The sequence below is a fragment of the Limanda limanda genome, chromosome 13 (genome assembly GCF_963576545.1).
Source record: "Limanda limanda chromosome 13, fLimLim1.1, whole genome shotgun sequence".
Classification (NCBI taxonomy): domain Eukaryota; kingdom Metazoa; phylum Chordata; class Actinopteri; order Pleuronectiformes; family Pleuronectidae; genus Limanda; species Limanda limanda.
In genome coordinates, this window is record NC_083648.1 from 199713 (window position 1) to 227568 (window position 27856).

The 27856-nt window shown below is 51.3% G+C and overlaps 3 protein-coding genes across 8 annotated transcripts; 2 read left to right on the forward strand and 1 right to left on the reverse strand.

Moving 5' to 3' along the window:
• Positions 1 to 2184: 2184 nt before the first annotated feature.
• On the forward strand, positions 2185 to 10213 carry fastk (Fas-activated serine/threonine kinase). The gene is made up of 10 exons (XM_061084455.1): positions 2185 to 2779; positions 3666 to 4005; positions 4085 to 4272; positions 4416 to 4564; positions 4637 to 4853; positions 5435 to 5594; positions 7387 to 7478; positions 7639 to 8335; positions 8686 to 8800; positions 9491 to 10213. The coding sequence occupies exons 1-10, from the start codon at positions 2185 to 2187 to the stop codon at positions 9575 to 9577; spliced, it is 2640 nt and encodes an 879-aa protein (XP_060940438.1). The 3' UTR covers positions 9578 to 10213.
• Positions 10214 to 10448: 235 nt separating this feature from the next.
• Positions 10449 to 20646, reverse strand: ubtfl (upstream binding transcription factor, like). Of its 4 annotated transcripts, none has more exons than XM_061085142.1 (20): positions 20496 to 20646; positions 19518 to 19598; positions 19024 to 19199; positions 18592 to 18675; positions 18346 to 18501; positions 18209 to 18273; positions 17885 to 18005; positions 17634 to 17744; positions 17236 to 17363; positions 16879 to 17020; positions 16751 to 16792; positions 16474 to 16587; positions 16224 to 16382; positions 13118 to 13246; positions 12919 to 13004; positions 12479 to 12668; positions 12333 to 12380; positions 11229 to 11366; positions 10965 to 11057; positions 10449 to 10662 (listed from the first exon to the last, which is right to left on the reverse strand). In XM_061085142.1, exons 2-20 carry the CDS (start codon positions 19576 to 19578, stop codon positions 10597 to 10599), a joined length of 2109 nt encoding a protein of 702 aa, XP_060941125.1. In that variant the 5' UTR covers positions 19579 to 19598; positions 20496 to 20646; the 3' UTR covers positions 10449 to 10596. The 4 variants fall into 4 exon arrangements, with proteins under 4 accessions (XP_060941125.1, XP_060941124.1, XP_060941126.1 ...); XM_061085141.1 differs by having other exon boundaries at positions 10965 to 11060; positions 20496 to 20645; XM_061085143.1 differs by having other exon boundaries at positions 10965 to 11060; positions 13136 to 13246; positions 20496 to 20644.
• tmub1 (transmembrane and ubiquitin-like domain containing 1) lies at positions 20211 to 27623 on the forward strand. 3 transcript variants are annotated; one of them, XM_061085147.1, is made up of 3 exons: positions 20211 to 21369; positions 23284 to 23780; positions 25996 to 27623. In XM_061085147.1, the coding sequence occupies exons 2-3, from the start codon at positions 23326 to 23328 to the stop codon at positions 26345 to 26347; spliced, it is 807 nt and encodes a 268-aa protein (XP_060941130.1). In that variant the 5' UTR covers positions 20211 to 21369; positions 23284 to 23325; the 3' UTR covers positions 26348 to 27623. The 3 variants fall into 3 exon arrangements, with proteins under 3 accessions (XP_060941130.1, XP_060941128.1, XP_060941129.1); XM_061085145.1 differs by lacking the exon at positions 20211 to 21369 and adding an exon at positions 21729 to 22037; XM_061085146.1 differs by lacking the exon at positions 20211 to 21369 and adding an exon at positions 22177 to 22649.
• Positions 27624 to 27856: the final 233 nt, after the last annotated feature.

The following is a 27856-nucleotide window of genomic DNA, read 5'->3' on the forward strand; positions in this document are numbered from 1 at the left end:
TGGAGACCTGTGTCTCCGGCTCAGGCTGTGGACATGTGGCTTGTTGCTCGCCAGCTGCGCCTGCGTCTTCTTCTGACGTCAGAACTTGACACCTGCCCCCCCCCCCGATGGTAAATCATCTCATTGAGCTGACGCTTTTATCCAAAGCGACTCACAATAAGTGCATCAACCATGAAGGTTCAACCCCAGAACAACAAGGATCAAGAAAGTACAATTTCTTTAAAAAAAAGCAAAACTACGAAATTCTATAAGTAAGTGACTGTTGACATTCATAATAATAATAAATGACCAGTGTACTTTGAGGGGGGGTGTGTGTGTTACTACCAGCGGCCGGCAGGTGTCGCCCTCCCTGCTCCAGGTGCATGCCGGGTAGTGGATGATGGCAGCGGGCTGTGTGGAGGAATGAAGCGGCTGACCGCTGCCTGTCTCCCGGCTGAAGCGCGCTCTGTGCGGCCGCAGGTCTCTGAGCAGAGCGGAGCGATGAGGTAACCACCCGGCACGGGTCCCCGCTTTAACCCGGCTTCAGCCCGGCTTCTGCCCGGCTGTAGCCCGGCTGTAGCTCGGCTGTAGCCCGGCTGTAGCTCGGCTGTTGCTCGGCTGTAGCCCGGCCAGTTAGCAGCTTATCCGTAAACGCTTGTGGAGGAAGGACAGACCGATGCTAACGTGCTAACAGCCCAGCATCTGTTAGCTTAGCTTACGCTCTGTTTATATGTTAGCATGTAGCATCAGCTAGCTCCACCGTGTTCATGCGACTCTTAGCCCTGTTAGCCGGGCTGCTAGCTGACAGCCGGCTAGCATTAGCATGTGAGACACCTGGTTAGCTTCAACACACACTGGAGGGGTGTCACTTCAACCATGACGTCATCACACTAACATGGCGTTTTTATGGTGACGTCACTGTGTCAGCGCATGGGGAAGGTTTAACTTCCCAGCTAGATGCTAACGTTAGCATGTGGGCTCAGGTCAGCTGACAGGTGGGGGGGGGGGGTCCCAGCTAGATGCTAACGTTAGCATGTGGGCTCAGGTCAGCTGACAGGTGGGGGGGGGTCCCAGCTAGATGCTAACGTTAGCATGTGGGCTCAGGTCAGCTGACAGGTGGGGGGGGGGTCCCAGCTAGATGCTAACGTTAGCATGTGGGCTCAGGTCAGCTGACAGGTGGGGGGGGGGGGTGAGCAGCTGTCAATCACAGTCGATGATCATCAATAATCAAAACAGCCTCTGTCATTCAATATCAGTCATCACACACACACACACACTCACAGTGACAGACACACTCTCACACACACACAGTGACAGACACACACTCACACACATACAGTGACAGACACACACTCACAGTGACAGACACACACTCACACACACACAGTGTCTCACACAGACACACACACACAGTGACAGACACACACTCACACACACACAGTGTCTCACACAGACACACACACACACAGTGTCTCACACACACACTCACACACAGACACACACACACACACACAGTGTCTCACACACACACACACACACAGTGTCTCACACAGACACACACACAGTGTCTCACACACACAGACACACACACAGTGTCTCACACACACAGACACACACACAGTGTCTCACACACACACACAGTGTCTCACACACACAGACACACACACAGTGTCTCACACACACACACACACACACAGTGTCTCACACACACACACACACAGTGTCTCACACACACAGACACACACACAGTGTCTCACACACACACACAGTGTCTCACACAGACACACACACAGTGTCTCACACAGACACACACACACACAGTGTCTCACACAGTGTCTCACACACACAGACACACACACAGTGTCTCACACAGTGTCTCACACACACAGACACACACACAGTGTCTCACACACACACACACACACAGTGTCTCACACAGACACACACACACTGATGGACTGCTGTTCTTCTTCTCTGCAGGAGGACCGTGCTGCTGCCTCCAGGCGTCCTGCTTGTTGGACTATGCTGTGTTTGTCCACCGGGTGGCGCCTCCTGAGCCGAGCTCACCGCCCCCCCCCCTCCAGGCCCCGCCCCCCTGCTCAGTCCATCACCATGTACACCACTCGCCTCTACAGCACCTCGGGGGGAGGAGGAGGGGGGGGAGGAGGTGGGGTTAAACATGGGAGAAGGGCGGGGCTGGCCGTGATGGAGGCACCCCCCCCTCCTCACCACCACCTCCCCCCCCACCCGACTCCACCCCCCGCTGCCTACCACCTGTACCCGGGCCGCCCCGCCCACAGAGGAGCGCACTACTACCACCCGCAACCTGCCCACTTGGCCCCGCCCCCATTCTCCCCCCACTACCAGCACCACGCCCACTTCCACACTTATGGAGGGGGGGCTCCCGGGGGCGGGGCCTCTGCCCCCGGCAGCAAGAAGAAGACGTGGAACTTCATCCACGAGAAGATGAGCTACGACACCTTCTTCACCATGAAGCGCCTGATCGAGCGCTCGCGGCGCCCGGACGAGGTTCTGCGCTGGGTCACGCAGAACCCGGCCAAGATCTCCCACAACCACTACCCCGTGGCCCTGCAGAAGATCGGACAGCTGCTGCAGGCCACGCCCACACCGCGGAGCGGCGCGGACGCCACAGAAGCCACGGCAGGAGCTGAGGGGGGAGACGAACGCCAGATCCTGGAGCATCAGGACTTCCAGACGCTCTGTGACGCCATCGTCAACGACTGCGCCAAGTTTGACAACTTCAGCATCGTCAACTGCTTGTACGCCGCGGCCGCACTGGGTGAGTCAGGTCACGCGACTTCACACACATCAGAGTCGCTGAGCTCATCCTGGTTTGAGTGAGAGAGTCCAGCTCGGCTGTTCCACTCACACAACTCAGGGGGGAGGAGGAGGGAGTGAAGCCACAGCAGAGAAGAGCAGACTCGTAGCACTGACCTCACACAGCTCAATGTCAGGATCAGGATCAGAAGCTGCAGAAGTTATTACAAACTCACACGTGCCGTTAATCTTCCTCCACAGCCGACATGTTTCCATTCAGTGAATGAAGAGTCAGAGAACTGGAGTCAGACTGTGGATGTGAATCTGTTTGATATCAGATCTGTTTGAATCACTACACAACGTTTACTGTGAATGAGCATGATGACGTCTGTCCAGGTCTGGACTTGTTGAGCTCCACAGGTTTGAGTCTGTGAGGATCCTCACTAACACTCGTCCTTTATCTCTCAGTGAGACTCTGCCGTCCTGCAGACTCACTACATGCTGAAGTGATTCATGATTTAAGATCTTTGTGTAGCAAGATGGATCCAGTTTGATCTGCAGCTACACAACCACAGGAAGCAGGAGGTGCTAACACTTCCTGTCAGTCACAGTTCCACCTGCTCTGACTTCTCACCGTTCCTCCTTCAGAGGATTTTCTGTAACTAATCAAACCAACTGAAGACGGGACTACTTCCTGTTACGTCACATGACCAGTCTGTGTAAATGGTCATGTGACGTGTGTTTTTGAGGTGTGAGTGTAGAGCCATGATCAGAACTAAACTAACCAATTGGAGAGAGAGGTGAGCAGCCATGTTTGTGACATCATGACTTGATCCGGCGTTAATGTGGTTAATAAAAGACGGAACGTTTTGTATCGACATTGATCTTCCACCTGTGTCGACGTGCAGGTCTCCCCAGTGACGCTCAGGTGGTCCACGTGTTGGAGGCGGAGTCTCAGTCCAGACTGAGCCAGTTTAACCAGAAGGACGTTTCCATGGTGTTCAGCTCCAGTATGAAGCTCCATCCAGGAAGTCAACACCCGCTGACCGAGGCCTGCCTGGCCGGCCTGGAGAAGAACCTGGAGAGAGAGCGCCACCCGCAGACGCTCTTCTTGTTGCTCTCGTATTACAGACTCAAGTGGCGCTCGCTGCAGCAGCAGGAGCCCACTGCTGCTGCAGGGGGCGCTGCAACCACCGCTGCTAAAACCAACAACACGCCCTCGAACCCGGAACTGCTGCTGACCAACAGGTGACAACACCTGCTGAGCATTCACCTCGTTGCACTCTGTCCGTCTGATCAATGCTAACGCTCCAGCTCTCCTCTGCAGGAAGATCTTACGTCTTGTTAAACACACTTTGGCGAGTGTCAGCGGCGTTCGTGACCAAGAGATGGCCCTGTTGGACGAGATGTTGGCGGCGTGTGCTCGAGAGGCGAGCAACAAGAGCCTGGAGTTGATCTTCAGTTCCCACCTGTTCTACCAGAACCGACAGGAGAAGTTCATCAGCAGCCTGGCAGGTAAGAATCTGACCACCATCATCACTTTGCCACCAACAAGCCCACGCCACTGATGACTCACCAGATCCATCACTGATGTTATCAAAGAGGGAGGAGATAAAGACCCTTTAGGAAATCAACATGTGACCCATTCTCTCTGTCAGAGGAGCTCCCGAAGAAGGCCGACAGCATCACGCCGTACACAATGGCTCTGATTGCCAAGTACATCGCTCGCCATCGACTGAGAGAGACCCGGCTGCTTGACACCATCGCAGACTTCTTGGTGAAGAAGGCGGAGTACCTGGACAGCAAGGTAAGGACAGGATGGGTGGTGGTGTGATCTTCAGTTCCTGTGAATGGGACTCAGGTGTGTCTCTGCTCTCAGGTGATCCAGAAGCTGGTGTTCCCGTTCAGCAGGATGAGCTACCGTCCGTCCAATGAGCAGCAGTTCTTCTCCGGCTTGGAGGAGGTGTTGGAGCTGAAGGCTCTCAGCTCGCCGCTCGCCACCGTCAACATCCTCATGTCTCTGTTCCAGCTGGGTCACTTCCCCAGCCTGGTGCTGCACCGCGTCTTCTCCTCGGCCTTCATCAGCAACGTCACCAGTCAGTAAAACACACAACCAATCACAACATTAGTTCCAAGGCTTCATTCTCAAACACGTATTTTAAAACATCACAGAAGCTGGAGAGGAAGTGGCGTTCTACCAGCCAAGATGATTTTCACGTGGCCCGGAAATATAGTCTGATAAATAACAAGAAGGCCAGAAGCTCCTATTATTCATTATTGATAAAGAAACTAAGAACAACCCGAGGTTCCTCTTCAGCTCCACAGCTGATCCATCGATGCTCTTCACCTTGTATCTGCTCCCGTTAGGAAACATCCTCAGGAAGCATCTCGTACACGTCCACTGTTACGCAGACGACACCCAGCTGTACATACATGAAGCTGATGAATCTAATCACTTAGTCCAACTTCAGGAATGTCTTAAGAACTTCCAGGTCTGGACGACCCACAACTTCTCACTTCTAAATTCAGACTGAGCTCCTTGTAGAGACCTCACAGGTCTGTCTCTCATACGTGAAGAGCCTTGAGATCCTGTATCTTCTGATTTGATGATGTACAAATAAAACAGAATTGAACACGTCTGCCCAGTCACATGTCAACCCCCCCCGTGTGTCCACAGACAGTCCCTATGCGCTGATAGTCCGGAGGTACCTGTCTCTGCTGGACGCCGCCATCGAGCTGGAGTACCGCGACTACACCGGACCCCGCCTGCAGGAGGCGCACAAGGTCCTGATGTTTGACCATGCACTGACTGCTGATGAGGTCAACCGCAAGTACAGGTACCACACACACACAGGTACCACACACACAGGTACTACACACCTTACAGGTACCACACACACAGGTACCACACACACAGATACCACACACACAGGTACCACACACCTTACAGATACCACACACACACAGATACCACACACACAGGTACTACACACCTTACAGGTACCACACACACAGGTACCACACACACAGGTACTACACACCTTACAGGTACCACACACACAGGTACTACACACCTTACAGATACCACACACACACAGATACCACACACACAGGTACTACACACCTTACAGGTACCACACACACAGATACCACACACACAGGTACTACACACCTTACAGGTACCACACACACAGGTACTACACACCTTACAGATACCACACACACACAGATACCACACACACAGGTACTACACACCTTACAGGTACCACACACACAGATACCACACACACAGGTACTACACACCTTACAGGTACCACACACACACAGATACCACACACACAGGTACTACACACCTTACAGATACCACACACACACAGATACCACACACACAGGTACTACACACCTTACAGGTACCACACACACAGGTACCACACACACAGATACCACACACACAGGTACTACACACCTTACAGGTACCACACACACAGATACCACACACACAGGTACCACACACACAGATACCACACACACAGGCACCACACACCTTACAGATACCACACACACACAGATACCACACACACAGGTACTACACACCTTACAGGTACCACACACACAGGCACCACACACACAGATACCACACACACAGGTACCACACACACACAGGTACCACACACACACAGGTACCACACACACAGGTACCACACACACAGATACCACACACACAGGTACCACACACACACAGATACCACACACACAGGTACTACACACCTTACAGATACCACACACACAGATACCACACACACACAGATACCACACACAGGTACCACTCACACACAGGTACTACACACCTTACAGGTACCACACACACACAGATACCACACACACACAGATACCACACACAGGTACTACACACACACAGGTACCACACACACACAGTGTCAGGTTGGCCTGAATGAATGAATATATAACTTAATAAGATATACAACCATTCCTACAGTTGAGGCTTAGAGACGTAGAGCCCATGGGAACGCAAAGTGGTTCTTAAAAGGTTTCTACCTGGTTCCACCTGACTGGTTGACCCAGGTTCTGGGTGGTTCCACCTGGTTCTACCTGGTTCCACCTGACTGGTTGACCCAGGTTCAGGATGGTTCCACATGGTTCCACCTGACTGGTTGTCCCAGGTTCTGGGTGGTTCCACCTGGTTCTACCTGGTTCTACCTGACTGGTTGACCCATGTTCTGGGTGGTTCCACCTGGTTCTACCTGGTTCTACCTGACTGGTTGACCCAGGTTCTGGGTGGTTCCACATGGTTCCACCTGACTGGTTGACCCAGGTTCTGGGTGGTTCCATCTGGTTCTACCTGGTTCCACCTGGTTCCACCTGACTGGTTGTCCCAGGTTCTACCTGGTTCCACCTGGTTCTACCTGGTTCTACCTGACTGGTTGACCCAGGTTCTGGGTTGTTCCACCTGGTTCCACCTGACTGGTTGACCCAGGTTCTGGGTGGTTCCACCTGGTTCCACCTGACTGGTTGACCCAGGTTCTACCTGGTTCCACCTGGTTCCACCTGACAGGTTGACCCAGGTTCAGGATGGTTCCAACTGGTTCTGACTGGTTTGTCCTCTGTCAGTTATAAAGGTCTGGTTGCTGAAGCTCTACGTCAGCTTGTTGGAGAACAAAACTACAAACAAGATGAAGTGCTCCCCCCAGGGTACTACACAGGTACTACACACAGTACTACATATTGTGTACCACACACAGTGTATTTAACTCAGAAAACCACACACTGAGTACTACAGCAATAGTATTATACAGGTACTTGACACTTAGTACTGCAGTACCTGTAGTACCTGTAGTAACGTGACCACCTGACTGCCTCCAGACTTCGTGCTGTGGATGGACGGTTCTGGTCGAGTTCTTCCCATCAGACCCGGAGCGGCGCTGTCTGTGAGCCTGGTTCCTGCTTCCTGCGTCGCCATGGCGTCTAAACCGGCTGACGGCTCGGTTGCCGTGGTTACTTCAGAGTTCCAGAGGTTTTCTCCGTTTGCGGTGCTAGAGGAAGGTGGCGAGCAGCAGTGTCACGTGGGCGAGGCGATGGGCGGGGCCATGGAACCCATCTCCTTCCTGCCCCACCACATCCGCAGCACAACGGGGGCGGCGCCACCCTCAGGAGCCCCCCGGCCCACCAACGGCGGCCCCTTGGACTACGGCCCCTACTTTGTCCCGGCAGCGGAGTACTACTCCAGTCTGGCTAAGGAGCACTCACTGGAGAGCCAGGACAGCTCCACGCTCAGCAGCCCCCCCTCTGATGGACAGGCCCCGCCTGGGGCTCCGGAGCCTGTGGAGGCCCCGCCCCCGGACTCTCTCTTCCAGTTCTCCATCGGGAAGATCCTGGAGGACGAGGGCGGAACCGGGGCCCCTGAGAGCCAGGCTACAGACTGTGCGTTGCCAGGGTTCTATGAGGGCGTGACGTACGAGGTGTCGGGGGCCGACAGAGGGCCCTCCCCCCCGCCACAGCTCCACCCCCCTGATCCACCGGAGCTTGATAACCCCCCGACCGACCAGAGACCAATCAGGAGGTCAGTCCACGAGTCCTGACACACGTGACCTCTGGCCGACAGCATGCGACCTCGGGCCGACAGCACGCGACCTCGGGCCGACAGCACGCGACCTCTGACTGACAGCACGTGACCTCGGGCCGACAGCACGCGACCTCTGACTGACAGCACGCGACCTCTGACTGACAGCACGTGACCTCTGACTGACAGCACGCGACCTCTGACTGACGCACGTGACCTCGGGCCGACAGCACGCGACCTCGGACAGACGCACACGACCTCTGACTGATGCATGCGACCTCGGGCCGACACGTGGTATGATGTATGATGCGAGTGACCTCATGTCATGTGACCTGGTTGTGTGTCTGCAGGGTCATCATGTCCGTCAATGACAAGTGGCATTACTGTCACAACTCTGAGGTGCTGGTTGGTTCCCGGGCGATGAGAGACCGCCACCTGAGGCTGCTGGGATACGTCATCGTCCAGGTCAGTGTCCGGTGATCACATCCTGGATTCAGAGCGTCCTTAGAACACGTGTAGAACACGTGTAGAACACGTTTAGAACACGTGTAGAACATGTGTAGAACACGTCTGGTTGTATAATGATCAGGAGGTGAAGGACTCAATGAGTTGCCATGACAACCAGATGTGTTTCCAGGATATTCCAGATGTTGAGTCGGACACTTTTTACTTCTCGTAGCGTTAACCACACAGATCGGACAGCTTTTGATTTCTCCTTGCAAATTAAACATATGCTTTAGAAATCAACAACACATATATATATATATATATATCTACATATGTATATATAATAGGAATATATATATATATATATAAATTACAAGGTAAGAGGTAGAAAATGCTCCCATATTTGACATTTTTCAGCTTTTAACACCTTATGGATATACAGGAAACATCTGAATTCCTAAAATACAAACATAAGACACATCAATGTAGCCTTCAGCCAATCAGAGCAGAGCTGTGATGTCACAGAGCTGCTGCAGCAGGAGAACATCTGACGGTGCTAACGTCTGCTAGCTTAGCCCGTTGCACGCCACAGGAGCACGATGGAAGCGTGTTGTGTTTGTCGTTACTTCAGTTGTTTTGGATTCTGCTCTAACAGAGGTCAGGGTTGGGCAGCAGGTCATGTGACACGTGTCTCTTGTCCCGTCTCAGCTTCCGTATCACGAGCTGGAGAAGCTGAGCGGCATCGAGGAGGTGAAGACCTACCTGCACCAGAAGCTGCTGGACGTCCCACTATGACTGTGTGTGTGTGTGTGTGTGTGCGTGTGTTCTAATGATAATTGTATCCATGATTATTAGTTATTGATTAATCTTTATTGATCACAGAGTCTATGATATATCAATAAAATAAATTGATAATTTACAGCTACACTGAGCAGCGTTGAAAGGAGCACGCCACTTTTTTCAGAACACGTTCCAAATCCATCACAACAGCCAATGGGAACGTCTCATTTATTATCAAGTTCATTAATTATACATTGGTTCTTAATGCGATTCACCGACGTTCTGTATCGAATGTAAACGGCAGATTTGACAGAAACCAGAACGAGTCAAACTGTTAGAAAACTGTCACGTTGGGTTCAGGGAGGTTTACTGCTGAGGTCACGCTGCGCTCTGATTGGACGCTGTGTGAATGAACAAATGTTATTTTTTTCCGGGTGGGGGGGTCAGTGTGTGGTACCCGTGGTAACGATGATGACGCTGCATGTTTTGGACGATGGCGCGGGGAGTGGATGCTTTTTTCCTGTGAAGAGGGTGAGTGTGTGTTTTAGTGTCGGGGTCAAAGCTCAGATTATTTATTTGTGTTTGAGGAAAAGAAGCTTGTTTATATTCTATAAATCTCTGAAATCAAACGTCTATAAAACCTGAAACTAACCACGAGTCTGTTTTATTGACGATCACAACGTTTGGTTGTCAGCATGGTCTTCATGTGGTTGTTTGCTCAAAATGAAATTAAACATCCAAAATCAGAAAAAGTGCATTTTTATTTTGTAATTTTTTTCATAGCAGGCAGCTGATTGGAGGCTGAACACTGGCTCCTCCCTTAATGGTAACTAATGACAATAGGCTCCACCCTCTGCCTGTCAAACTGTACAAACCCCCCCCCCCCCCCCCCCCAGTCTGTCTGTCCATCAGTTAAAAACCAACAAACACTTGATAAAAAACAAACAGAAGGAGCAAAACGCTCTGTCAGGGATTCTCATTGGTCCGCCGGGATGACGGCACAGCCTATCCTCCAATGAGGGGAGGAGGCGGAGCTAGTCGGAGTCGGAGTCACTGGATTCCTCCGAGGACGTCTGATCTTCATCGTCATCGTCGTCATTCTGAGGAAAAGACAAAAGTCAAAGTTAATCGGTTTCCTCAGTAACCAGATGGTTGCCATGGTGATTCTAAGTGATCTTAAACGCAGTTTCTGGTTGAATTTGAAAGTGGGGCTTGTGGATTGATGACATCACAGGAGCAGGATGGAGGCGGCTTGTCTTATATTACGTCACCTGATACTTAAGTGCCCCCCCCCCCCAAGAGTAAACTATCCCTTGAACACTAATCCTAAACCTTAAGGTCCATTTAAGGGGAATAATTCGTCAGTTATGTGGCGGTTCTGACCAATCAGTCGTGTGTTCACCTCATCGTCGCTGTCCGTGCTTCCTGACGTCTCGTCGTCTTCATCGGAGTCGGACGAACTCTTGTCCTCGTCCTCGTCGGTGTCGGACATGTCCTGCTGGAGGACGGACACACACACAACCCGACAGACGCTACTGAGGGCTGACTCCACCCACAACACTCCACCCACCAGTCACAGTCGCTGATCAATTAACGTGACTCAAACCTAGAGTGTGTGTTATTGTGATGTTTCTTGTGTAGTGTGTGTAGTTGTGTAGTGTGTTACCGTAGCTCGGTAGGCCATGGCCCTCTTGCCCACGCTGACCCCCGGTGCCGCGGCTCTGGAACCGACCGCTTTCCCTTTGGCCGTCACGTGGACTTTGGCTCCGGGGCTGCCGCGAGCTTTAGTGCTGCTGCGACGTTTCTGACCAACAACAAACACATGTTTCAAAGTCTGAGTGAAAACACACAGAGTTAATATCGCAGAAGCCAACAGGACAATATTCATGTTAGTCAGGCTTAGGGTTGCAAAGGCCATGGGAAGTTAAGCTCGGGAATTTAAAAGATAAATAAATACGCAAATTAAACGCTGAGCAATAAAAACATCATTCAAAACTCTATTTTAAAGATGTATGGAACGTTGAGTTTCAACCCTCCACTGGTCATTCTTCCATCACATGCACAGATAACTCCCAGCATGCTTCACTCTACAGCAGGGCTATTGAGGCCTGCTGTAGAGTGCAGGACTAGTCAGGTAAGTTTCCATGATATTACTGGGAAAATATATTAGCATGCTGATTGAGGATTGTTCATCTGTTCATCTAGCCTATTTCCATTCATTTATCCATCAATTGTAAAATATGTTTACAGACGATTCCAATTGTTTGGCTAACTATTTATATCTCTGGCATTGCATTAGTGTTTTTTTACAAACTTTTTTCTCATATTATTCTACAGAACAATGCCACGTGCACTCTCTCATGTGTGGAGACATTTCACCTCATCCAATGTAGAAGGAAAGGCTGTGTACATCTGCAAATACTGTGCAAAGACCTATGTTAAGAATGACCCAACGATGCAGAAGCATATAGTCAAGTGCCCAAAGTTTCCTCAGGGCTCAAATCAGCCTATGACACAACAAAATGTTTATATTTATGTCTGTATATGACAAGGTAAATAGAGTTAGTATAAATTACCCACAACATTTCCACTTTATTCCCGTTTATTCCCGTTAATTCCCGGATATTCCCGTTAATTCCCATGGAAAGTTTCCAACTTTGAATATTCCCAGAATTTTGCAACCCTACTCAGGCTTAATTTCTACTAATATTATGTCATCCAGGAGTCATGTATAATTATGAACTGGACTTGGAGGTGGAGAGGAACTCACCGAGGAAGAGAACTCCTGGTAGACGGCTCGAACCTGAGGAGAGAGAGACTGAAGAACACATCGTTTGATTAACACTGAATTAACGAATGAAAAACAAGTGTTTGAAGTTATTGACAGTGATGACATCACTGGTGGGTGTGACAGACCTTGACCCAGGCCTCCAGCTCGGCCTTGTACTCCCCCTGCTGCTCCTCCACCTGCTTCTTGTACTTGTCTTTCTGACTCTGACTCAGTTTGTGCCATCGCTTCCCGATCTCCACCATCCGCTCCTTCAGACTGAAGTGGTTCAGCTCGCCATTGGTCAGCAGCTCCTGGGAGAACATCTGATACCCGCTCCTATTGGACGAGACAGAAGACGGGGGGGGGGGATTACTACAGTTAATCATATTTAACCCCGTTAACCCCATGAGAAGTTTAATGTATTGACTGATCAATTATTATTAATCAATAAAAATGTGATTCACACGATGAGTTGTAATATTTAAGATCTTTAAAATGTTATAAAACTTCTCACGTTATTTAATCTGTATTTAAATCAGTCAAATAAAAACGAGTTCATTTCTCATGTTCTGTTACATGTTCTCACACTGGAGGTTTCTTTGGTTCTCCGTCAAACTTGGGTTTCCTCTGAGTCGGACCCGCGGCCGGAGCCCTCATCTCCAACAGCTCCCTCTGCAGGAGAGCAACCGTCAGTACAACACAAATCCACAAACGTACCGTCACCGACACGACATCAGGTCGGGGAAGGCTCAGGGCTGGGGGGGGGGGGGGCGTGGCTCACTGACCACATGCTGGTACTGAACCTCATAACGCTTCTGGTCCTCCGCCGCCCTCTTGATCCACGGGATCTTCTCCTTCTTCTCCATCGACTTCCAAGTTGCCTCCATCGCCGCCTGCGCCTTCCTGCGGTCGCTCTGAGAGACGAACACATGACCAGCTCAGGGTTAGAGAGGTCAGAGCTACGTCAGCTGACCGACCTCCAGCGGTTCAGAGTGAACACCAGCTGTTACTGTTGTGTATTTACTGAGGGAAGCTCCAGTAGGAGGCGCCCTGTCAGCGGGTTTAGGTTGTTAGCAGCGGGTTCAGGTTGTTAGCAGCGGGTTCAGGTTGTTAGCAGCGGGTTTAGGTTGTTAGCAGCGGGTTTAGGTTGTTAGCAGCGGGTTTAGGTTGTTAGCAGCGGGTTCAGGTTGTTAGCAGCGGGTTTAGGTTGTTAGCAGCGGGTTTAGGTTGTTAGCAGCTGGTTTAGGTTGTTAGCAGCGGGTTCAGGTTGTTAGCAGCGGGTTTAGGTTGTTAGCAGCAGGTTTAGGTTTTTAGCAGCGGGTTTAGGTTGTTAGCAGCAGGTTTAGGTTGTTAGCAGCAGGTTCAGGTTGTTAGCAGCAGGTTCAGGTTGTTAGCAGCGGGTTTAGGTTGTTAGCAGCGGGTTTAGGTTGTTAGCAGCGGGTTTAGGTTGTTAGCAGCAGGTTTAGGTTGTTAGCAGCGGGTTCAGGTTGTTAGCAGCAGGTTTAGGTTGTTAGCAGCGGGTTCAGGTTGTTAGCAGCGGGTTTAGGTTGTTAGCAGCGGGTTCAGGTTGTTAGCAGCGGGTTTAGGTTGTTAGCAGCGGGTTTAGGTTGTTAGCAGCAGGTTTAGGTTGTTAGCAGCAGGTTCAGGTTGTTAGCAGCGGGTTCAGGTTGTTAGCAGCGGGTTCAGGTTGTTAGCAGCGGGTTCAGGTTGTTAGCAGCGGGTTCAGGTTGTTAGCAGCGGGTTCAGGTTGTTAGCAGCGGGTTCAGGTTGTTAGCAGCGGGTTCAGGTTGTTAGCAGCGGGTTCAGGTTGTTAGCAGCGGGTTTAGGTTGTTAGCAGCGGGTTCAGGTTGATAGCAGCGGGTTTAGGTTGTTAGCAGCGGGTTCAGGTTGTTAGCAGCGGGTTTAGGTTGTTAGCAGCGGGTTTAGGTTGTTAGCAGCGGGTTTAGGTTGTTAGCAGCGGGTTTAGGTTGTTAGCAGCGGGTTCAGGTTGTTAGCAGCGGGTTTAGGTTGTTAGCAGCGGGTTCAGGTTGCTAGCAGCGGGTTTAGGTTGTTAGCAGCAGGTTCAGGTTGTTAGCAGCGGGTTCAGGTTGTTAGCAGCGGGTTTAGGTTGTTAGCAGCGGGTTCAGGTTGTTAGCAGCGGGTTTAGGTTGTTAGCAGCGGGTTCAGGTTGTTAGCAGCGGGTTTAGGTTGTTAGCAGCAGGTTCAGGTTGTTAGCAGCGGGTTCAGGTTGTTAGCAGCGGGTTTAGGTTGTTAGCAGCGGGTTCAGGTTGTTAGCAGCGGGTTTAGGTTGTTAGCAGCGGGTTCAGGTTGTTAGCAGCGGGTTCAGGTTGTTAGCAGCGGGTTCAGGTTGTTAGCAGAGGGTTCAGGTTGTTAGCAGCGGGTTCAGGTTGTTAGCAGCGGGTTCAGGTTGTTAGCAGCGGGTTTAGGTTGTTAGCAGCGGGTTCAGGTTGTTAGCAGCGGGTTTAGGTTGTTAGCAGCAGGTTCAGGTTGTTAGCAGCGGGTTCAGGTTGTTAGCAGCGGGTTTAGGTTGTTAGCAGCGGGTTCAGGTTGTTAGCAGCGGGTTTAGGTTGTTAGCAGCGGGTTTAGGTTGTTAGCAGCAGGTTCAGGTTGTTAGCAGCGGGTTTAGGTTGTTAGCAGCGGGTTTAGGTTGTAAGCAGCAGGTTCAGGTTGTTAGCAGCGGGTTTAGGTTGTTAGCAGTGGGTTTAGGTTGTTAGCAGCGGGTTTAGGTTGTTAGCAGCGGGTTTAGGTTGTTAGCAGCAGGTTCAGGTTGTTAGCAGCGGGTTTAGGTTGTTAGCAGCGGGTTTAGGTTGTTAGCAGCAGGTTTAGGTTGTTAGCAGCGGGTTCAGGTTGTTAGCAGCGGGTTCAGGTTGTTAGCAGCGGGTTTAGGTTGTTAGCAGCGGGTTCACGTTGTTAGCAGCGGGTTTAGGTTGTTAGCACTGGGTTTAGGTTGTTAGCAGCGGGTTCAGGTTGTTAGCAGCGGGTTCAGGTTGTTAGCAGCGGGTTTAGGTTGTTAGCAGCAGGTTTAGGTTGTTAGCAGCGGGTTCAGGTTGTTAGCAGCGGGTTCAGGTTGTTAGCAGCGGGTTCAGGTTGTTAGCAGCGGGTTCAGGTTGTTAGCAGCGGGTTTAGGTTGTTAGCAGCGGGTTCAGGTTGTTAGCAGCGGGTTTAGGTTGTTAGCAGCAGGTTCAGGTTGTTAGCAGCGGGTTCAGGTTGTTAGCAGCGGGTTTAGGTTGTTAGCAGCGGGTTCAGGTTGTTAGCAGCGGGTTTAGGTTGTTAGCAGCAGGTTCAGGTTGTTAGCAGCGGGTTCAGGTTGTTAGCAGCGGGTTTAGGTTGTTAGCAGCGGGTTCAGGTTGTTAGCAGCGGGTTTAGGTTGTTAGCAGCGGGTTTAGGTTGTTAGCAGCAGGTTCAGGTTGTTAGCAGCGGGTTTAGGTTGTTAGCAGCGGGTTTAGGTTGTAAGCAGCAGGTTCAGGTTGTTAGCAGCGGGTTTAGGTTGTTAGCAGTGGGTTTAGGTTGTTAGCAGCGGGTTTAGGTTGTTAGCAGCGGGTTTAGGTTGTTAGCAGCAGGTTCAGGTTGTTAGCAGCGGGTTTAGGTTGTTAGCAGCGGGTTTAGGTTGTTAGCAGCAGGTTTAGGTTGTTAGCAGCGGGTTCAGGTTGTTAGCAGCGGGTTCAGGTTGTTAGCAGCGGGTTTAGGTTGTTAGCAGCGGGTTCACGTTGTTAGCAGCGGGTTTAGGTTGTTAGCACTGGGTTTAGGTTGTTAGCAGCGGGTTCAGGTTGTTAGCAGCGGGTTCAGGTTGTTAGCCGCGGGTTGTTGAATCGTTTTTTGTCATTACAACATCAAATTGTGGCATTTGATATTTTTCTCTTCAGATGATGAAACATGTACGATAAAACTCACTCTGTATTTTGCTAAATAATCTCCGATCACGCTGTGCTGCCACATCTCTTCCGCTGTTTTTGGTGTCTCTGGAAGCTTCGCCGTCTTCTTCCCGTCCCGTCTTTCTTTTGGCGTTCCGGCAGCTACCCATGATTCTGGCTCCGCCTCCCGACACCGACCCTGGAATAAATTGATAAACAGCGCCCCCATGTCAGCTTACAGTCACAGAGATATGGAAGTTCAGATTTAATAACGAGAAGAGATTTCCGACCTTGAGAGACGGAGACTTGGCTCGGCGAGGGCTGGAAGCCACACCCACACTCGATCTGCCGCCGCCCGGTTTCTCCTCCGTTAGGACCCGGTCTCGCTCCTCTTCTGGCAGACTCTGAACAAACAATGACTCTATGAGCCCCAATCCTTTCATTGGCTCATCCGCTGTTCTGAGTTAGTGTGACATCACAAGACGCCATGGTTTTACAACCATAGCACAAGTCCCTCCCCCCACACAACTGTTTTTGATACTTGATTTGTGTGTTTACATGACGTACCTCCAGGAACCGCTTCAGGTCCACGTCGTACTGCTTCTTTTTCTGCTCGGACACAGATCGGACGCATGAGGTCACTTCTCAGTCACATGACGTAAATGCTGGAGTGACGTTAGCATGTTGATACCGACCTGCTCGCAGCGTTTCTGGAACATATCTTTCTCTTTTTGCGTCATGATTTTCCACTGTTTACTGCAGAGCACCATGCGCTCGGTGCTGGGGACGTCCTTCATGTTCACCATCAGCTCCGCACAGTACAGAGAGTAGCCATTACTACACAAACACACACACAACCACAGTTAGCCATACCAGCATCAGCTAGCTTGTGCCGTGTGTGTCAGCCTGTTAGCATCGTCTTAAACATAAAGTGAATAATACAAACCGTTAAACACAGTCATTGACACTTAGTTCTGTAATTTGTAAGCTGGCATGTTTGATCTGTTTGTTGTCGTTACTGTTGTGTTTGTTGTGTGTAGATCACGACTCACGGTGGTGGTTTTGTCGGTCTTCCATCGAACTTGTCCTTCAGTTGTCGCTCTGCTTTGGTGAGGACGGAACGAACGTGATCATCTGAGTTCACATCTGGATGAGCTTCATGATACACTCTCATACTGTCCTACACACACACACACACACACACACACACACACACACACAGACACACACACACACATTTGGTTCAGGTCTGGTTCAGGTCTGGTTCAGGTCTGGTTCAGGTCTGGCTCAGGTCTGGCTCAGGTCTGGCTCAGGTCTGTTTTATGAGTCTCAGGTCTGGTGTATGTCTTGCTCAGGTCTGGTTCAGGTCAGGCTCAGGTCAGGTTCAGGTCTGGTTCAGGTCAGGTTCAGGTCTGGCTCAGGTCTGTTTAATGAGTCTCAGGTCTGGTACCTCGTAGTCCTTCTGCAGCTCCAGGGCCTTGCTGATCCACTTCAGGCGTCTCTTGTCGGAGAGCTGAGACCACTGTCTCCTCAGAGCCTCCTTCAGCTCCTTGGGACTGACCTGAAACACCACACAGCTGCCATCACATGTTCTGATCCAGAACATGATCCACATCCATCTACTTCACATCCTGTTCTTCTTCACACACACACACGTGTGTGTGTGTGTGTGTGTGTGTGTGTGTGTGTGTGTGTGTGTACCTCTGGATGCAGCTTCATGTAGGTCTTCTTCTCGTGGTTGTACCACAGCTGTTGTGGAGTTTTCGGTTTCTCCGGCAGATCGGACTTCTTCCTCTCCTCCATCAGCTCCGGATGCTCCTCCCTGCAGGTCAGCTGACGTTAGCCAATAATGCTAACACCACACGCTACATCTCTTCAGCTTACGGTTGGCTTACTGTTAACGAAACTTAGTTTTACAGTTCACTACCTTCAACTGTTGGACTATAGTTTAGGATCAGGTCAGTCAACATTCGCTGAGCAGTATGAAAAAGGTCAGTTAGCTCATTAACCGGTAAGTTAACGTACTTGAATCGAGCCATGTTCTTCTCAAACTCTTCTTTCTCTCGTTGAAACTCTGTGATGTATTTTTGCTGCAGGAAAATAAAACGTTATTAATTATGATGATTATCGATGGTTCGTATGAGCTCTGGATCTTCTCAAACCTTCTTCTTCTCGGGCAGCTCTTTGTATTTCTTGGAGAGAATCTTGGTGAGATCCAAGTTGCTCATCTCCGGATGGATTTTTGCGTATTTTGCCCGTTTCTCCATGAAGAAGCGAAAGTAGGGGGTCAGAGGCTTCTTAGGGAAATCTGGGTGAGTCTGAAGAGAAGAGTTTGCGTGAGTGTTCACGGGTTCGGATGCTTCTCTCCTGTTTGTAGTAAGAAGGTTGCACTGACTCAGTTCACTCACCTTCAGTTTCTTTCCTTTGTACGGATTCTTCACAAACTCGATGGCGTCCACGATGAGCTCCGTCATCGTCCTGTACTTACGAACCTGAAAGACAGGAAGCGTTCCAGTGATGATGTCATGTGTGATGGATTTAACTTCATTAGACAAAACTCAACGAAAAAAGAACAGGACTGAATATGAACGCTTCCTCAGGGTCAGTTCGGTGATTATTCACAGGAGCTTGTTAATCTTTTACAATCAAACTGAATCAATGAAGTGTGAACATGATGCTACATGAACAATTTGATGTGTTGAGTCCAGAAGACAGTTTGAGTCTGGAGGTTCTCAAAAGAACATTTTAACACTGAAGAAATATCACAGATCCAATCACCTGAAATTAAACCTGTTGAAGTGACAACCTCAGAGGTCGTGACCTCGTAGCGCGGCTCATACCTCAGTCGACACTTTCTGCCACTTCTGGCGACACATGTCTCCGGTGAAGCTGCCGAAACAAACTTTCTCCCAGTCGAAGTGCGACTCGGTGGTTTTATACTTCATGGAGTCGACGTCCGGCAGCAGACTGCGGATCCTGTCCAGCAGAGTGAGACAGTCCTCCTTACTCCAGTCATCTGCAAGCAGGCGCACACACACACACGCACGCACACACACACACGCACACGCACACGCACACACACGCACAATCAACACTTTCCCTCCATCTGTGGTCTTAGCTCATTGGTTCCCACTAGGTGTCAGTCAGTCGTCACAGACACTTTGTCAGTTCATTAAAAACACCTGGACAATAACCAAAGAGTCTGTTACTTATACATAAAATAAAACTTAATTAATGATTCAAAACGTTCCTTTGAAAACGTTTGTGTCATTTTACCTCAACAAACAGCAGGTGTAAAACAGAAGTGTAGAGGTCAAAGGTCACAGTCAGTTACCTGGTCCACTCTTGACCCTGGAGCTCTGAGACGCAGACACGCTGCTGCTGCTGCCGTTCATCACGCAGCAGGCTCCTCCCCCTGGCGGACACAAGGTGACAGAGAGGATCCGTGATGCTGGTGACATGTGTGAGCGTGAACTTTAAAGTATAGAAGAAGAACCATGCTGGGATGTAAGCTACTGTCTCCAGAGAATACATCTCTGTTAAAGGGGGGGGGGGCTTCAGGCTTAAAGCAGGTGGAACAGCCTGGATCTGATCCCTGGCTGTTCCCTTCTGTCTGAGGCTTCACTCCCTCCTCTCCTCAGTCTCCTCTGCCTCGTTCATCACCACCTTTCATTTCTGGGTAAATATGAGTTTGAGTTCTTCATGGAGCTCGATGATCATCTGCTGATCCTCTTTTCTACAGTCGATTGCTCTGGTCTCATTAAAGCCTGAATGAGTCTTGATTAGACTGAATGAATCGAGACTCTCTCTCTCCCTCCAGGAGTGTGCTCCTCGGACTGAGCAGTGGGGGGCGGTAGAGAGCTAAGTGTTCACTCGCTGACTCGGTCACCGAGCCGGAAAGAGCCGAAAGTCTCCGGGTGATGATCGAACATTGATCGGTTGGATGCTGTGGTCGACCTGCAGCTGCCGGGCGGTGACGCGTGTCCGCCGGCAGGGGGCAGCACCGAGCTGCTCGAGCTAACGTCACGTTTGATTTAACGAGAGAAAACGAGTGAAAGTGAAAAAAGAGAAACGGTAGAAAGTGCAGCGGCGGCGTCGTGTTGTTGATCTTAAGTGCGAAACGATGAAAATGGGTTTGTGTTGTTTTCACATGAATGGGTGTTGTGTGTTTTCACTGTGAAGCCTCGACGTGTTGCCGCGGAGGAAGCCGCAGCTCCGCGGGAGGAAGAGGCGCTGCGAGGCCGCCATGAAGCTCCGCGGAGCCGGGGAGCAGACACCCAGACAATCCGTTTAAACCCGACTTGCTACTCACCTTCCGGCTCGGACCCGAGCCCGGCGTCCCGCGGCACACCCCGGGGCTCGGCAGGGGGGTGCAGGACTTTCACAGTGTGTGTTTTTCAGCGTGAAACCCCGGGGACTCAGGTCGAAACGGATCCGACAAAAGGAGCTTCTGGTCCGGGATGAAACTCCGCCCCGCGCCGCAGGGGGAGGAACTCCGGGGACCGCGAGAGGACAAAGGCGGAGGATGAAACCAGAGACAGACCCACAAACACACAAACACACAACGCTTTTATTCACAACATCAGCAGCTTCACACACATTAAAGAGCCGTTAAAGAGCCGGGCTCCAGAGGCTGCACCGCCGGTCACACCGGGCCCGGGGGGACAGCCCGGCTCCGGGTCCCGGGAGGAGGAACCACAGAGTCCCGGCGGCTGAGGCCTCCCTCCCCGGCTCCGGGTCCCGGGCCCCGGGAGGATCAACCACAGAGTCCCGGCGGCTGAGGCCTCCCTCCCCAGCCTGGGGCCTCCCTCCCCGGCTCCGGGTCCCGGGCCCCGGGAGGAGGAACCACAGAGTCCCGGCTGCTGAGGCCTCCCTCCCCGGCTCCGGGTCCCGGGCCCCGGGAGGAGGAACCACAGAGTCCCGGAGGCTGAGGCCTCCCTCCCCGGCTCCGGGCCCCGGGAGGAGGAACCACAGAGTCCCGGCTGCTGAGGCCTCCCTCCCCGGCCTGGGGCTGCTGCTCAGCGGCTCGGAGGCGACAGAGAGGCCGCCTCCACACGGCGGACCTCCCGCTGACAGAGCACCGTCTGCCGGGTCGGAGCCCCCCCCCCCCCACCGGGGACGAGCCAATCAGCGACCAGTCCATACATCCACCTGATGAGACACCTGTCCCCCGGAAGTGTCCACAGGTGTGTCCGTGGAGGGGCGGGGCTGTAAGCCACTTTAACTAATGAAATACAGTTAATATAATGTTTATTCAGTGTTTATGAATCATATGAACGTGTTGCCCCCCCCCCTACACACAGACTGTCAGCAAACACAAAGCACCACGAGTCCCCGGAAGTCTGAAGAATGAGGATGAATTCAGTTTAATTGTAACTGTATCAAAGTTACATCATGATTTATTTACATTTCGCTTATTAATTAAATTTGATAAATTCTCAATTTGTGAGCTTGAAGTAAATAAATAAATAAAAACTAAGGTCATGTGTTAAATCAGTTCATGATCTTTTATTTTGAAGGACAAACCTTAAACATCCGGGGCATTGTCGGCGTCACGATTAGCTGGATAATGGACGATATGTGCGCATGCGTCATGCTGCAGGATCAATCAATCAGTCAATCAGTCAATCAATCAATCAATCAATCAAATAATTAATCAATCAAATAATCAATCAGTCGGTCCGTTTGTGTGAGTGTGTTACTGTGAAAGTGAGCAGAGCACCAGCAGGGGGCAGCACTGGGCTGCAGAGCGTCAGTGTGCTCAGCAGAAGAAGAAGAAGAAGCAGGAAGTGAGGGGACAGATTAGCCTGGTTAGCTTCAGGCTAACTGTGATGTGAGCGCCAGCAGCTGAACTGTGAGTTTGATTTAATCTTTATTTAAACTTGTTCATCTACAAACTGACTCTGAGTGGACGGTCGTTGAGCAGCTGTTAGCTGTTAGCATGTAGCTTAGCTAACTTCCTGTCCGGTTAGACAGACTGACAGTTAGCGCAGAGTTTGGTTCTGAAGTCATCAGTTCGGTTCAGCAGGTTCGATCCGACCCGGGTTAAAGTGGAGCTGTGACCCGTAACCGGGCCGATCCAGGAGCAGATAACCCGAGCTAGACCCGGGACAACACGGATTAGGCCCGAGTTGCTCTTTTTAGTTTGTTTGTATTTATCAAAAAAGTCAGAATCCAAGACCATCAACATATCTTCCTCCTTCCAGTGAAGCCACGCTCCTTTGGGTCTTTTCCATTATTGGGTTCAAATTTGATTTATACCTCTTGCTTTGCTCGTTGGTAATAATTATTCCCAGATATGTAACTTGTTCTTTAACAGTAAAATCACATAACGAGGGAGTGTCAGTCTTTTCCAGCCATCATTCACATCTTCTTACATTGAAGGTGAGGCCAGAGGCTTTGGAGAAACCTTCAGTGAGCATCCACATCTGAGATCCTTTATCAGCTGAGAGGGAATCAAAGACAGGTGTGATGAATGTGCACTCTTGTTTAATCCCATGTGTTATATAAAGTCTGAGGGACAAACCAGGTTTCAGTTGAATCAAACCAGAGTTAACCTCTGGACCATTAACCATGTCACAGGTAAACACACTCACTCCTGTGACTCACACGTGTGTCAGCTTCTCACAGAACAACACGTTTCAGATTCATTCACAACTCCACTTCACAGAGTGACTTCTCTACTGAGCTCAGGAAAAGGAAACGCACTTTCAGACGCTGCTCTTATCTTTATCTCTGGTCGTCAGATTATAACAATAACAATAATGTCGGCTGGTGGAAAATACCATAATACATTTTAAGTGTTTATTTTATTTTTCATATTGAATAACCATCTTTAAATGTAGAAATACACTTTCTGCTCTGCTCGTATTAACATTTAAACGACGGGTCGGGCGGATGCTGCTCTCTCTCCTTTGTTTCTCTGCTGCGAGCGCAATGCATGATGGGAGATATTGTTAGATTAGTGACCATCGGTTGAAGACTACTTTTCATGATGCATTGTGGGAAACAGTGAGTGCACTATAGGGTATAACAACTTCACTAAACATTCTGACAGCACAAGTGAGGTGTTGATGCTAAGCCCCGCCCCCTTTGTTCAGGTGTGTAAACTGCGTTGACCCCAGCGGGCGTTGCCGGGGGCGATGGCGTTGATTGAAGGCGTGGGAGACGAGGTGACGCTGCTGTTCGGCGCCCTGCTGCTCCTCATGGTGCTGCTGCTCGCCTGGATCTCCACCCAGACCTCCGAGGCCCCGGAGCAGCTGTTCACCTCAGCCCCAGGCCCCGCCCCCTCACTGAGGACCGGCCCCATCCACCAAGACACGCCCCCCACTGCCAGCACCTCCTCCTCATCACCCTCCAGCTCTGTTAGTGACAGCTCTCTGACGGACGCTCCCACCGCCCCCCCGCAGGAGGAGAAGGACGAGCAGCGAGGAGAAGGGGCGGGGCTGGAGGGGGGGGGCGACGGTGTGAGGAACAGAGGGGGAGGGGAGGAGGCTCCGCCCTCTCAGAGGAACATGGTCGTCAGACTGAAGTTTCTCAACGACACAGAGAGAACGGCTCAGGTGCAACCGCAGGACACCATCGGATACATCAAACGGTAACTATGGCAACCGCTACTACTACTGTACTACCAATACTAAGACCAGGACTCAGACCAGGGCTCAGACCAGGACTCAGACCAGGACTCAGACCAGGGCTCAGACCAGGGCTCAGACCAGGGCTCAGACCAGGACCCAGACCAGGGCCCAGACCAGGACTCAGACCAGGGCTCAGACCAGGACTCAGACCAGGACTCAGACCAGGACTCAGACCAGGACTCAGACCAGGACTCAGACCAGGACTCAGACCTGGACTCAGACCAGGACCCAGACCAGGGCTCAGACCAGGACCCAGACCAGGGCTCAGACCAGGACCCAGACCAGGACTCAGACCAGGACCCAGACCAGGACTCAGACCAGGACTCAGACCAGGGCTCAGACCAGGACCCAGACCAGGACTCAGACCAGGACTCAGACCAGGACTCAGACCAGGACTCAGACCAGGACTCAGACCTGGACTGAGACCTGGACTCAGACCAGAACTCAGACTCAGACCAGGACTCAGACCAGGACTCAGACCAGGACCCAGACCAGGACCCAGACCAGGACTCAGACCAGGACCCAGACCCGGACCCAGACCCGGACCCAGACCAGGACCCAGACCAGGACTCAGACCAGGGCTCAGACCAGGGCTCAGACCACAACTCAGACCACAACTCAGACCACAACTCAGACCACAACTCGGACCAGGACTCGGACCAGGACTCGGACCAGTACTCGGACCAGGACTCGGACCAGGACTCGGACCAGGACTCGGACCAGGACTCGGACCAGGACTCGGACCAGGACTCGGACCAGGACTCAGACCACAACTCAGACCACAACTCAGACCACAACTCAGACCACAACTCAGACTCAGACCAGGACTCAGACCAGGACTCAGACCAGGACTCAGACCTGGACTCAGACCAGGACTCAGACCTGGACTCAGACTCAGACCAGGACTCAGACCAGGACTCAGACTCAGACCTGGAATCAGACTCAGACCTGGAATCAGACTCAGACCTAGACTCAGACCTGGACTCAGACCTGGACTCATACTAGGACCCAGACCAGGACCCAGACCAGGACTCAGACCTGGACTGAGACCTGGACTGAGACCTGGACTGAGACCTGGACTGAGACCTGGACTCAGACCAGGACTCAGACCAGGACTCAGACCAGGACTCAGACCAGGACTCAGACCAGGACTCAGACCAGGACTCAGACTCAGACCTGGAATCAGACTCAGACCAGGACTCAGACCTGGAATCAGACTCATACCTGGACTCAGACTCAGGCCTGGACTCAGACCAGGACTCAGACCAGGACTCAGACCAGGACTCAGACCAGGACTCAGACCAGGACTCAGACCAGGACTCAGACCAGGACTCAGACCAGGGCTCAGGCCAGGGCTCAGGCCAGGGCTCAGACCAGGTCTCAGTCCAGGACTCAGACCAGGGCTCAGACCAGGGCTCAGACCTGGACTCAGACCTGGACTCAGACCTGGACTCAGACCAGGACTCAGGCCTGGACTCAGACCAGGACTCAGGCCTGGACTCAGACCAGAACTCAGACTCAGACTCAGACCAGGACTCAGACCAGGACTCAGACTCAGACCTGGAATCAGACCTGGAATCAGACCTGGACTCAGACCTGGACTCAGACCTGGACTCAGACCTGGACTCAGACCAGGACTCAGACCAGGACTCAGACCTGGAATCAGACTCAGACCAGGACTCAGACCAGGACTCAGACCAGGACTCAGACCAGGACTCAGACCAGGACTCAGACCAGGACTCAGACTAGGACTCAGACCTGGAATCAGACTCAGACCAGGACTCAGACTCAGACCTGGAATCAGACTCAGACCAGGACTCAGACCAGGACTCAGACCAGGACTCAGACCAGGACTCAGACCAGGACTCAGACCAGGACTCAGACCAGGACTCAGACCTGGAATCAGACTCAGACCTGGACTCAGACCAGGACTCAGACCAGGACTCAGACCAGGACTCAGACCAGGACTCAGACCTGGACTCAGACCTGGACTCAGACTCAGACCTGGACTCAGACCAGGACTCAGACCCTTCTCTGGTTCCTTCACCCTTCTGGTTCTCTCCGGTTGACTGAACCCAACGTGTGATGTATCCCAGCATGCACTGGGACATGGTTGTGGCTCACAGTGAGCTGGTAAAATGGCGTCACCTGATGTGTTGACCTCTGACCTTTCAGGACCTACTTTGCGGGTCAAGAGCAGCAGGTGCGGTTGATCTATCAGGGTCAGCTGCTTCAGGATGACGCTCAGACTCTGGCCTCTCTGAACCTCGTCCACAACTGCGTCCTGCACTGTCACATCTCCCAGCATGCCGGGCGGGGGGCGGCGGGGGGGCCGCGGCCCGCCGACCAGGTGGCTGTGGCCCTGAACGTGGGCAGCCTGATGGTCCCGCTGCTGGCTCTCATGCTGTCTGTGCTGTGGTACTGTCAGATCCAGTACCGGCAGTTCTTCACCGCCCCGGCCACCGCCTCCCTGGTCGGAGTCACCATCTTCCTCAGCCTCGTTGCCTTCGGAGTGTACCGCCGCTAGCTGCTCCCTGATAGGCTGCTGGGATGATGTCAGCAGCCGGGTGTGGCGCACACTCGCACATGCTCTCTCTGCGACCTCTGACCTCAGAGCCCAACAGGACTCGAAGCTGCGGGAGGACACAGACGCTGATAGAGCTAATGTTTGTTTTGTTTCTGTTGTCATGGAGATGGAGTGTAAACAAGGACTTCAAATTTGTTTTTTTAATCTTGTTTGTGTAGGCTCTTTACCTGTCTGTCTGCTCACCCGTCTGTCCGCTCACCTGTCTGTCTGCTCACCCGTCTGTCCGCTCACCCGACTGTCTGCTCACCCGTCTGTCTGCTCACCCGTCTGTACGCTCACCCGTCTGTCTTCTCACCCGTCTGTCTGCTCACCCGTCTGTCTGCTCACCCGTCTGTCTGCTCACCCGTCTGTCCGCTCACCCGTCTGTCCGCTCACCCGTCTGTCTGCTACCCCGTCTGTCCGCTCACCCGTCTGTCCGCTCACCCGTCTGTCTGCTCACCCGTCTGTCTGCTCACCCGTCTGTCTGCTCACGCGTCTGTCCGTTCACCCGTCTGTCCTCTCACCCGTCTGTCTGCTCACCCGTCTGTCTGCTCACCCGTCTGTCTCATTAAAGCTTTTGAAGAGAGAAATCTATTAAACATTAATTTATCTTGTTGTCCTATCTTTTTTTTCCAGAATGATGAAATCAGTGATGACATCAGACTCTCATTATATAATCACACAAAGCAGAATATATCTTGAAGTTTGAAGTTTCTTAAATCATCAAAAGTCATGTACATGAATCAGTGTTGAGCTCAGACCAATCAGATCAGCTGCCCACTGTGACATCATTAGTCCAGGTTTGTTGTGCGAGATTTATTTTATTTATCTCTGCAATGGCGACACCTGGAGGCCGCAGAGGGCAACACGTCCCTCCGTGAAGACAACGCAATCTTTGGTTTGCTGTCGGTGTTAAACGATGTCCAGGTCCCTTCCAACGTGTCCAGCTAGTAACTTTCAACAGTGCGATGTAAAGAACATCTTCAGATTCATTACAAACGTTTTTACTCAACGGTGAACTGATTACAGAGGTCAAAGGTCACAATGATTTCATAGACAGAAACGGCTCTGATTGGTGGAGACAAACGACCACAGTTCGATGATTCAGGTGATTTAAATGAATTTAACGAGTTGTGATTATGATGTTAATGATGAAAACATTGTTCATACAGTATTTTATCAGTTTCATTAAAACAGTTCAAAGCAGTGAGACGTCTCTGCTTTGATGAAACAGAAACTGTCCTCGAGACAAAAGTTATGTTCATTTCAGTGATGATTGAAATGTTTAATAATTGTGCATGTGTCAGTTGATATACAATCAGTCGATTTCACAAATCAGCAGGTTCACACCGAGTTGGTTTGATCGTCACGGAAACTGAAGACGTATATATTTTATTTCAATAAAATCGGTCCAACAAACAAAACTAAATAAATGAAAAGCAAATGTTTTGAATTCATCAAATACACAGG